General features: G+C 43.5%; 1 protein-coding gene across 1 annotated transcript in view; it reads left to right on the top strand.

Annotated features, from left to right (window-relative positions):
- The window catches only part of HGS (hepatocyte growth factor-regulated tyrosine kinase substrate), a 2162662-nt gene that overhangs the window by 1589780 nt on the left and 560175 nt on the right, over positions 1 to 12707 (top strand). Inside the window, exons 12-13 of the mRNA XM_044069724.1 lie at positions 2037 to 2075; positions 2182 to 2328. Coding sequence (XP_043925659.1) covers positions 2037 to 2075; positions 2182 to 2328 — 186 coding nt within the window. The remainder of the gene's footprint in view (positions 1 to 2036; positions 2076 to 2181; positions 2329 to 12707) is intronic.

Genomic DNA, 12707 nt, shown 5'->3' on the forward strand with positions numbered 1-12707 from the left:
TTTATGGTAGGTACAAAACTGTACTTTATACACTTTCATGCACGTGTTTTGTTTATTTTGAGGGAGGAAAACTGAACTATTCCAGATTACCTTTTTGGACATTTAGCTTTTCCTGGCAAAGATGCTTCATTTCCTTCACTGTGATCTGCTTTACCCATCTGAAAAGACCCATCCTTTTCCTTACCTAACACTTTGTACTGTCCATCTTCCTTTTCTTTAGACCTTCCTTGACTATGTGTGTTGCCTTTTTTCTTTCCATCAGAGTGGGTATGTGCTACTATTACTATTTGTATGTGGTTAACATTGGTTAAGCAAAGAAGTCAGTGTGGAGGTTGCCTGTCTGTCCCAGATGGGATTACCAGGGGTGCTTCACAGTACTTTGTGATAAGAGACTGTTCTTTTGGACTGTTCTTAGGTGTAAAATTGGTATGGATAAATAAAGGAGGTGACTGCATACTGTTACATAATTAAATTAGTAAAAGATACTGAATTTTCCAGAATGGCGTATGTTCTGTAATGGTGCAGAATTATGAGACTTGTAGACACAAATTACCATTCCAAACTAAGTAGTCCAGTAAAAAAAATCTTTAAATATTTGGGAGGAAAGATAAACAGCATCTTAAACTTTGTTTTTTGTGGGTGTGTGTGTGTGTGTGTGTGTGTGTGTGTGTGTGTGTGTGTGTGTGTGTGTGTGTGTGTGTGTGTGTGTGCGTGTGCACTTATGTGTAAAAGAATGTTATGTAGGTAATCTGTTTGAACATGTCTAGTCATTTCATACCATTTGATCCAACCCATTATTGACTGTAGTGTCACATTTTCCATCCTTTAAACAACCACCTGAAGGAATTTGAAAAAGGTGTGGTGATCTAGAATGAGCATAAGGTTAAAACTTGAAATGTTAAGGTAAGTTTCAGGAATTGTCATATTCATTTTACTTAGAGGTGATCTTTGCATGGTCTGTTAGACAGTGTGCAGTTCTGTCTATAAGGCTGTGCTTTGGGACACATGCCACTGGAGGAGCTGACAGTAACTCAAAGAACTTGTAAAATCAATATCCACAGTATCCAATAAAAATGATGTAAACATTACACAGTGCCTTCCAAGGATATGCTTCCTTTTAAAGTTGAAAGTTGTCAAGGCCAGTAGGGTGTAAGCTTAACACATGAACCTGTAGGTCTGTCCTTGTTTTTGCAATGATGGGATTACTTGGCTTGACGTCTGTCATTTGCAGTAAATATTATGGCAAGCTCAAATTCTGTTGCATGTGTGCAAAAATATTTGCTGACCTCCTCATCTTAAGCCATCATGGAAGTATTTACTTTTTCTGTGGGGAAAAAAATTCAGCACACTGATTTGTAAGTGCTCAAAGCCACACAGGTCAGACATCCTTTTCTCCCCGGGCATCCGCTGAAAAAAGACCTGCGTCCAGTCGGAATTTCCTGGTAAACAAATGTAAGTAAATAAATAAACACTCTGAGGCTGACAAGTTAAGACTCCACTGGTTGTTAATGTGCTTTGCCATTACTTGGGCCCATCATTATTAGCACAGGTAGGGAGACTACCTATGTTTCATAACATTTAAGGTAGTAAGAAGCTGATGTATTTATCATATGGGTAAGTAAGTAATTTAAGGTGGAAAGTGAAGAGTAAAACTGTCCCATAGGAGATGCATGCCAGACCATGCAGGTACCTATTTTTGTACACATTTCTGTGTTTGACCAATGCTGATGTTGGTTGTCCCCCTTACATATGTACTGTAGTGCTCTTCAGTTTTGTAAACAGTTTTATTTGTCTTTTAGGATTATATATTGCTAGCTACTGTGTTTGTTTATACTGTGTAGTGTCAACTTCAGCAGTCAGGAATAATTTTTTTTTTTGAGCAATATTTTCTTTCTTTGCAGTAACTGCTCTTATCCCTTTTTTCTGTACTGCATGGAGACAGACATTTTCTATCCTTTGCAGCAGCTGTCCTTTGTGGTTCCTTTGCTGTCCTTTTGACAAACTGTGGCACTAATATTTTTTCCTGTATCTTACAGAACTCCTCAGCTCCAGCTGCAGAGGAAGTAGATCCAGAGGTAAGGTCCTACCTCATATTCTTTATCATTCAGCTTCTTACCATAACTTCTTCATCCTGAAAAGTAAGTTAAAATATTTTCATATTTCTGTTTCTTTCCCTCTTAGCTTGCTCGATACCTGAACCGTAATTACTGGGAAAAGAAGCAGGAAGAGGTGCGAAAAAGTCCCACACCGTCTGCTCCAGTCCCCGTAGCAGAGACTGTGCTCCAACCTGTGGAACAGCCTCAACTCCCACCAATCTGTATTGCTGAGGTAAGATAAAGTAGCCTGTGTTATCAGGACTGTGCTACTTGAGCTGTTTTTTTTTTAGTTAGTTCCATGGGTTATTTTCTTGAGCTTTTAACATTTGTAAAAATGCCACACAACACAAGGCTTTTCCATTTTAGACAGCTATGTATTATTATAGCAATAACCCACGCCTGGGTGTGGGTAATGCTGGATTTACCCACGTCAAACAAAGCCAACCGTGGGTAAATCCAGCATTATCCACACCCAGGCGTGGGTTATTGCTATTATACAATGACATTATTTAAGAAAAAAAATAATTACTTTTCTTAAGTAATGGCATTGTATAATGCCTCCTTGCTGCCCTTCCGCAGCTGTCTGGTATCCGCAGCAGTTCTGATGTACTGCGCATGCGTATGCCTACGCAGTACATCAGAGCTGTGGGCAAAAGCAACGGAGAAAGCAAGGTCTCCGTTGCTTTTTACTGTTTCGCTATGTTAAATGGGTTTAACATAGCGAGACAGCTTTAAAAAAAAGCAATGGAGAATCTTTGTTGCTTATTTTAAAGCTGTCTCGCTATGTTAAACCCATTTAACACAGCGAGACAGTTTTGAAAAAAGCAACGGAGAAAGCAAGATCTCCATTGCTTTTTACAAACTGTTTCGCTATGTTAAATGGGTTTAACATAGCGAGACAGTTTTAAAATGAGCAACGGAGATCTCCGTTGCTTATTTTAAAGCTGCCCCGCTATATTAAACCCATTTAACATAGCGAGACAGGTTTAAAAAAAAAAAGCAACGGAGAAAGCAAGATCTCCATTGCTTTTTACACACTCTGTCGCTATGTTAAAGGAGTTTAACATAGCGAGACAGCTTTAAAAAAAGCAACGGAGATCTCTGTTGCTTTTTTTAAACCTGTGTCGCTATGTTAAACTCCTTTAACATAGTGAGACAGTGTTTTAAAAAAGACTTATACTAATGGAAAAAGTCCAGGCGACCGGACCTTTTTCCATTAGTATAAGTCGATTTACAACGTGCACGCTGGCCAATCAGCATGCACGTTTTGGAATATTAATGGGGGGGTCATGGTATAATAGCTGTTCATTGGGTCCTGTTCAGTTCTTGCATTTCCTCTCTTCTTTTGTTTGCATCCTCGTGACTGTGTATAGCTTAGAGTTCTTGTTTCAGTCTTTTTCTTCCCTCTGCTTAGCAACCATCAAGTCTTTCAGTGATACACGGACCCATTCATTCCTGGCAGTGAGGATCATTTTCCAATCTGCCAGGGTGGGACTATGGGTGTGGGTCACTTGAGCAGACAGTTGTGATGCTTGTGTTTTCATCAGCAGGAGAATTTTTCTGGTAGGCTTTGATCCCCTTCCCTGGTGAGGATTTGGACACCTGCATTACCTCAGGGAGAGCCAACACTCCATCCACATCTACAGCTCTTCATATTTGGGATAGGACCGACTGTTATCATCTTGGGCAGCTCAACCCTATATCACATGCTGCTTTCGGTGCCTGAGAGTTCATGAGCATCTGTGACATGAGGATGGTTTTTGGTCGAGTGTCATCTACCTCTCAGGATAGACACTGGCCTTCCTCCCTGATAGCACCATTATTCACCTTAACTGCTAATCATACCCAATTAATCTGGGTAGAAGTATGGGCTTTATCCCCCATACATACTAGGCTTGCTGCTTAGAGTTTATCCACACATCATTTTTCTGAAAAAAATAATTTTAACTTGCCCCCACAGTTGTGACCCCATCCCCTGCAACACCCCCACACAAGAAAATTGTTTTACTGATAATTGATTGTCTTAAGTGAAGAAACAATCATGTTTTGCTGAAAAGTGATTTGTGGGCAAGTACCATATTCCTTATCAGATAAGTTTATGCAAAATCTGGAGGCATAATGATCTGGGAATCCACTGTCTAGTTTAATAAACAGATGCTTCCAGGAAGGGTCTATGAAGAGTTCTGGTGACCCAGATCTAAAAACAGATTGTGTGTCCAAACACCAGTTGCCCAGGCTTGAAAAATGGATGGCTCCTATGTGGGGTGCTAATAGCCAAGATTTGCAAGCAGATGGTGCACACTTGACCAAGTTTGCTGGCAAATATGTCCATCTGCAATGCTATTGACTATGCTTTAGGAAAAAGTAGTATCCATCTAGTGTTCTAGCGAATACCCAAAGCAACAGATGATGCCTTTGTGTGGATATAGGTGACTTGGTTTTTACAAGCAGGTGGTGCCCATCTGGAATACTCTTACTCTGCCTGTGTAAATAGTTGACACCCATTTGAAGCACCATTGATGCAGGTTCAGCAATGGTGGTGTCTCTCAGCAACTGATGACATTTGTCTGAGAACGTGACAAGCTTAAATGAGACATCACTATACCAAATATGGAAATGTGGGACTTGTTCTTGTTGAGGATATATATTTCATTTGTGAGCAGACATTTATTTAGGGATGTTAACAAACAGCACAGAAACAAGATTTACTCCCTCTGAAAAATTGACTACATTCAGCTATGCAGTCCACCATTGTCCAAAGGGTATGCTCTAAAAACAGTACCAACTGTATGGAGTGATATTTCAGGCAGTATTTGGAACCTTGAGAATTTACTGATTTTCAGAAAAATCACTCAGACCTTTTGCTCAAACAGAGCACAAGTAGATGTTTTAGAGTTACTGGCTAATAGCATTGTGTTTACCCCATGAATTTTATCCAAGTATTTGGCTAGGAATGAGTGACTTTTGAGTACTTCAGTTCCTTCAGTTTACTGTCCACCTGTCTAAATTTGCTTATGTTGTTGTAGATGTTCATCGTGCATACAGCTGCAGTCATAACAGATGGGTTATCCTGCCGTCAGGCGGGTCCTCGGTCGGCCAAATTCCAAAATCTAGGTCCGGCGTTGGTTGTCGTCGCTTCCTCCCTGACGTCAGTGCGGCAGGGGTATAAAAGAACCAGCCGACGCCATCTTCTTCAGTCTTTCTTGCCGCGCGGTGCCCGAAGCAGAAGCAGTTCGCAAGTGCCGGTCGGCCAGCTCCTGAGATTTACAAAAATATTTCAGCCAAAGTCTTCTTGAAAGCGAAGTACCCCATTGGGGAAACTTTTCTTGCCTCAGACTGATGTCAGACAAAGTTAATAATTGCATTTCATGTGGGAAGCAAATACTGCATAAGGATTTCCATTCTTTCTGTATTCCTTGCTTAGGCCCAGACCACGACGTCTCGGCCTGCCGTTTTTGTGCTAGATTCAATAAACGCGCTGTTAAGCGTCGGGCGGAGTTCGCCCAACACTATTTTGGTAAAAAATTTAATTACATTATGTCGTCGGATACTCCGACTCCAGTTTTGAGTAAAAGACGCAAAGATAAGGACCGACATACAAGGTCCGCGACTTCTACCGACACCACGCTAAAACAGATTCCTGGTGCTCTGGTTCTCAGTGAGGCGCCTACGCAGCCCCTGAGTACCGATGACGCTTCTTTAGCGGTGTCTTCTGTGCCCGAGGTCGCAGGCTGTTAGGCCCCCATTCCGACTACAGATACTGACGCCACTCTTGGCGGGGAAACTCAGAGTTCAGACAGGCCTGCCACTTCTCAAGGTGTCTTCAGGCCTTCCTCCTTTTCCATTAAGGCTTTCACAAAATCTAAAGCAGCCATGAAAACTAAAAGTCAAGGTCCACAGAGCCCCTCTCAAGGCCCCATGAATAAAAAACAGATGCTCAAAATGGCTGAGGATTTGATTACTCTTATCAGGGGTTCTCAACCCCCTCGGACAAAAGGCCCAGATTGGAGGAAGACTACCCTTCCTCAGATCAAGCCTCTATTACCTCAGGACATTCTGAGGACCAGGAATATTCATATTCCCCTTTTGAAGACTCTGATGCTGAGGAGTCCATTCCCTCGGTCTCCCCCCCGAGGACTATTCTTTTGGGGAAACCCTACATACCTTAAGGGAACACTTTCACTGGGAAGGCCAAGATTACTCAGATTCCAAGAAAAGGCTCCGGGATTTTCTCTTGCTACCCCAGCACAGGCCTCTGGCTATCCCCCCTGTCTTGGATATATTAGATGATGTGTACACAGAAGCCAGCCTCAAACCAGATTCTTTACCGCCAGCTCCTGTTAAACCTGACAGGTATTACCGGGTTCCTGATTCACACCAATTCCTATACAAAAGCCATGCTGCTGACCCAGAAACTATTTCACAGGGTCCCAAGGGAATTAAGGCCTCTACTGCCAAAAACCCATTACTTTCAGAGAGAGATTCCAGAACTTTAGAAAGGTGGGGGAAAAAGGTGTACACCTCGGCCACTTTAACCATGAGGGCATTAAACTGTCAGTTCCATATGTTAAAGTACCAACAGTTTTTGTTATCTCAGTTAAAAAGCAAAATGACACAACCTGAGCAACCAGATTTAAAGGAGTTGCAGGATTTGTTGCATAGTGCAGAGCAAGTGGGTAAACATACCTTGCAATGTGGTTTTGATGCTTTAGAGGCTTCATGTAGAGTTGCTGATGTTCTTCGTGTTTCACTGTTGCAGTCATAACTGTAGGGTGCTCCTGCCGGCAGGCAGCCCGAGGTCGGCCAGAATCCCAAAGTCTGGGTCCGGCGTCGGCTGTATAAGCTAGTATCCTGACGTCAGTACGCATTGGTACATAGCTCTCAGCCGACGCCATCTTCTCCAGTCTTTCTTGCCGTGCGGTGGAAAGCAGCTCGCAAAACGTTGGTTGGCGATTTTCGAACAGCATTTTTGATTGTTGTCGGTCCGAAGTTGTTACTTCTCTTCTTAAAGCTAAGTACCCGTTAGAATCTTTTCTTGTTCCTCCGATGTCAGAAAAAGTTAATAATTGTATAGCGTGTGGGAAACAAATACCTCATAAAGATTTCCACTCTTACTGTCTACCTTGCTTAGGCCCTGACCACGACGTTTCTTGCTGTCGGTTTTGTGCCAGGTTTAACTCTCGTACTATCAAGCGAAGGTACGATTGGGCTTTAAATTATTTTGGCAGACGCTTCAATTATAGAATGTCGTCGGACACTACCGGAGTTCAAAAGAAGCGCAAAGACAAAGACAGGCCTCCGAGGTCCAAACAGGACTCGTTGCAGCTGGAGCCAGCGTCCGGTTCGGCTGTCGTCAGTGAGGCGCTTTTGCAGCCCCTGTCGTCCGCCACTTCTGAACCGATGGCCGATACGGACTCCCATGGGGAGCCATCAAGGCCCACGATTTTAACTGCTGCAGGACCTTCGGACGTCGCTCCTTCAGATGGGTCCGGAACCGCTGTGCAGGTACCGGCTTCTGAGGGGGTTTTCAGGCCTACTCACATCACCATTTACAAAGGCAAAGGCAAAGACAAAGACTCCTACTAAGTCTAAAGTTTCAGCTCAAGTTGCTTCTGAATCCACTCCCAAGACACAAAAACAATTATTGAGGATGGCTGAAGATTTGCTTACAATGATTAGGGGTTCTCACCCCCCTCCTGAGAAAAGGCCTCGACAGGATGTTACTCTGGATTCCTCTGACCAGGCTTCTGTATCTTCTGTTTCTTCCTCTGATCAGGACTATTCCTTTCCCCCTTATGAGGATTCGGATGCTGAGGATTCTTTGCCCTCGGCCTCTCCGCCTGAGGATTTTTCTTTTGGGGAAACCCTGCATGAGATGAGGGAACATTTTCATTGGGAAGGACAGGAATATTCTGCTTCTAATAAGAGGCTTAGAGAATTTCTTCTTCTTCCTCAGCATAGGCCTTTAGCTATCCCTCCTGTCTTGGACATTGTAGATGATGCTTTTTCTGAGGCTAATTTGAATCCTGATTCCATGCCTCCTGCTCCTTCTAAGCCTGATAGATTTTACAGGGTTCCTGACTCTCATTTATTTTTATTTAAAAATCCTTCTGCAGATCCTGAAACTATTTCTCAGGGCTCTAAGGCTGCTAAGGTTGCTACTTCTAAAAATCCTATTCCCTCTGAGAAGGATTCTCGTGCTTTAGACAGGTGGGGAAAAAAGGTATATACTTCTGCTACCCTGTCTGTAAGGGCTTTAAATTGCCAGTTTCATATGTTTAAATATCAGCAGTTTCTTTTGTCTGTTTTAAAGCAAAAGCTTGCTTCCCTCCCTGCTTGTGCAGAGGATAAGGAAATTCAGGATGTTTTGCATGCTACTGAACAGGTTAACAAACATAGCTTACATTGTGGTTTTGATGCTTTGGATGCTTCCTGCAGGGCTGCTGCCTCTGGTACTGTGATTAGAAGACATGCCTGGCTTCGTGAACAAAGTTTACCTGAACAGGTTAAGGCTAAGTTATTAGATGCCCCTGTTCAACAAGATGTTCTTTTTGGTTCTAAGGCTGAGGAAGTTATTAAAAAGATGGAAGAAAAGGCAAAGTCCATGCAGACTGTAAAAGATTTCTTGCAAGTTCAGCCTCCTAGGTTTTCCAGGAATTGGCCCTCTAAAAATTGGTCCTTTCCCACGTCTGACAGGCCTCAAAGGGGAAGATATAGACGCTCCAGAGGTTGTGGTCAAGGCCAGACCTCTTACAGATCTAGACAATGGACTGCTTCTTCACCTAGAAGGGGAGAAGACGGATCCCAATCTCAAAGAAAACAAACTCAATGACTCTCTCGGTTGGGCTTCAGGACCTCTTTACCTGAACGCCCCTCTCGGAGGAAAACTGTCTCTTTTTTACAGAAATTGGACACATATTACCCAGGACAGATGGGTATTGGACGTGATTTTAAAAGGTTACAAGTTCCACTTTCACACTTTGCCAAGGACTCACGGGTGGCCAGATCTGCCAAAACTTCAATGGTCAGAGGCCTTAACTCAAGTGGATGCTCTTCTGGCCATGAGAGCCATAGAGCCTGTTCCACTCTCGGAAATGGGAAAAGGGTTTTATTCAAGGCTGTTTCTGGTTCTCAGAAAACAAAACTCATGGAGACCTATTCTGGACCTTTCTGTGTTAAACACCTTTTTGGAAATTCCAAAGTTCAAGATGCTTACTCTGCAACAGCTAATTCCAATGCTCTCTCAGGACGCCTGGATGGTGACATTGGACTTAAAGGAAGCCTATTTGCATATCCCTATCAGACAAGAACGCAGGAAATTCCTCAGGTTCAAGGCAGGTTCGAGGCACTTTCAATTCTCTGTTCTGCCCTTTGGTTTATCTACTGCGCCCAGAGTCTTTACCAAGTGCCTGGCACCAGTAGTGGCTTACTGCAGACTTCAGGGATCCAGATTTACCCCTATTTGGACGACTGCCTTATTCAGGCAGACAGCAAAGATCTTCTGCTTCAACATCTGGACTTTGTTCAACGTCTTCTCCTACTACTGGGATTCTCAGTGAACATAAAAAAGTCACATTTGATCCCTTCTCAACAAATGGTATTCTTGGGAGCCCTCTTAAATACAACCTTACAAAGGGCCTACCTCACTCCAGAAAAACAAACTCAGCTGGCTTCTACTTTCAACACCTTGGCAACTCTATCTCAGCTCACTGCAAGGAAATTCCTGCAGGCTCTGGGCTACATGGCTTCCTGCATTCTGTTGATTCCAAACGCAAGGCTTCACATGAGAAAGCTACAATGGTATCTGAAAAGTGTATGGTCACAGCATTACCACGATCTGGATGTTCTGATTCCTCTGATCCCCTGCCTCCAGAAGGAGTTCCTCTGGTGGTCCAGGGCATGCATTTTAAACGAAGGAAAACCTTTTCGTCTCCCTCAACCTACTCAAATCCTAACCACGGACGCCTCGGATTATGCTTGGGGAGCACACTTTCTAGACAACTGCCAGCAGGGAACCTGGACAAAGGACCATCTTCACTGGCATATCAATTTGAAGGAAATGTTGGCAGTTCAAAATGCCCTTTTAGCCTTCAAAAACCTTTTACAACCAGGGCCTCTGCTAATTCGCACAGACAACACCACGGTCATGTGGTACATCAACAAGCAGGGGGGTTCTCATTCATACCCCCTTTGCAGACTAGCTATGGGTTTATGGGACACAGCTCTAAACTTGAATCTGCATCTCCAGGCTCAATTCATTCCAGGGAAACAGAATCTCTTAGCAGACAGCCTAAGCAGAAACATTTCAGATCCTCACGAATGGATGCTAGACACCAACTTGTTCAACAGGATAACTGCAGTTTGGGGATGTCCCCAGATAGATCTGTTTGCATCCCATCTCAATCATCAGCTGCCTCGCTTTTGCACCAGGTCCTTCCACAAAACAGCATGGAGAGTGGATGCCCTGTCCTTCAGCTGGAGAAGCCTTTCAGCATATGCCTTCCCTCCTCTTCCTCTACTGCCTCGAGTACTACTGAAGATAAAACAGGACAAGCCCAAGTTCCTCATTCTGATTGCTCCAAATTGGCCTCGACAGTTTTGGTATCCAACCTTAAAGCTCCTGTTCTCGGGGCCTCCTTGGATTCTTCCACTGTACCCTTCGCTTCTGTCCCAGCATCAGGGTCAGTTGCTACATTCCAACCTCAAGACCCTTTGCTTGACAGCTTGGCTCTTCAAAGGAATTTGATTGCCTCTAGTCTTCCCAAACAAGTTTTGGATGTTCTTTTGGAAGCTAGACGGCCTAGCACTAGGAAATCTTATGCCTCTAAATGGAAGAGGTTTTCTATTTGGATGCAGGACCGAGGCTCTGATCCTCAGGTTCCTGATCTCTCCTCTATTTTGCTCTACCTTTCGGAACTTTTATCTAAGGGACTTTCCTTTTCTTCCATTAAGATTCATGCTTCTGCTATCTCTGCGCATTTCAGTTCTGATCCTCCTGTTTTTTCACATCCTTTGGTGAAGCAGTTCTTGAGAGGGGCTAAAAATTTGCGGCCTCCAAGGACCCCTCCTGTCCCTGCCTGGGATCTTAATTATGTTTTAGAAAAACTTACTTTGCCTCCTTTTGAGCCTGCTGCATCTTCAGATATTAAGTTTTTATCTTGGAAGACTGTTCTTTTGTTAGCACTGACCTCTGCCAGAAGGGTCTCAGAGTTGCAAGCTCTCATGGCTGTGGAACCATACCTTATTTTCCATCAGGACAGAGTATCCTTGAGGACCAATCCTACTTTCATGCCTAAGGTAATTTCGAAACTGGCCTTGAACCAGACAATTCACCTTCCTACTTTCTTTCCAAATCCTCAAAATAAAGGGGAAAGGATTTTGCATTCATTGGATGTGCACAGACAGTTACGATTCTACTTGGACAAGACTAAAGATTTCAGAAAGTCTAACCAATTGTTTGTTTCCTTTGCCTCCAGTTCTCTTGGAAAACCTATTTCTAAACAAACTATTTCCAAATGGATTGCTTATGGAATTAGATTTTGTTACACTCATCATGGGAAACAGTTTCCAGGGACCATTAGAAGCCATTCTACTAGAGCAGCTGCTACTTCTACAGCTTTCCTCAGAGGAGTTCCTACCAAGGATATCTTGGAAGCTGCCACTTGGAGTTCTGTGCATACTTTTTCCAAGCACTACAATCTCCCCTTGTTTTCTAAGTCTAGGGCAGGCTTTGCCTCTGCTGTCTTGCAGGGTATTCTTGCCTCCCCTTCTATCTAAATCCTCCTCCCTCTCTACACTGCTTTGGGATTCCACCCTACAGTTATGACTGCAACAGTGAAACACGAAGAACGTAGTACAGTTGTGTACATCTACCATAAATGTAGATGTTCGAGTGTCTTCACTGTTGCATTCGGGGTTTCCCTCCCTCCTATCCCCTCTTTCTCTCACATTTGTGGTGTATTTGTGTTTCCTTGTTGGATTCATTTTTGATTTGTTGGGGACTTCTGACATCTAGGGCAAGAAAGGCTGGAGAAAATGGCGTCAGGATACTAGCTTATACAGCCGACGCCGGACCCAGACTTTGGGATTCTGGCCGACCTCGGGCTGCCTGCCGGCAGGAGCACCCTACAGTTATGACTGCAACAGTGAAGACACTCGAACATCTACATTTATGGTAGGTGTACACAACTGTACTTTACAGGGTCTGTCATACGTAGACATACTTGGCTCAAAGAGCAAACCTTACCAGATCATGTCAAAGCTAAATTACTAGATGCACCCCTTCAAAAAGATGTATTGTTTGGTGTTAAAGCTGAGGAGGTACTAAAGAAAATGGAGGAAAAAGCGAAATCAATGCAAACAGTGAAAGATTTCCTACAGGTACAACCTCCACGTTTCAGCAGAAACTGGCCTTCAAAAAATTGGTCCTTTTCAGCCACGGACAGACCTCAGAAGCAGATACAGGCGCCCGAGAGGTAGAGGGCAATCTCAAGGATCATTCAGAGCCAGACAATGGCAAGCACCTACACCAAGAGGTGGAGAAGATAGATCACAGTCATTCAGAAAGCAGACACAATGACTTTCCCCTTTGCATGCCAAGCAAAGCTTTAA

This window comes from Protopterus annectens, chromosome 4.part0 (genome assembly GCF_019279795.1).
Source record: "Protopterus annectens isolate FY-2018-M chromosome 4.part0, PAN1.0, whole genome shotgun sequence".
Lineage (NCBI taxonomy): Eukaryota > Metazoa > Chordata > Ceratodontiformes > Protopteridae > Protopterus > Protopterus annectens.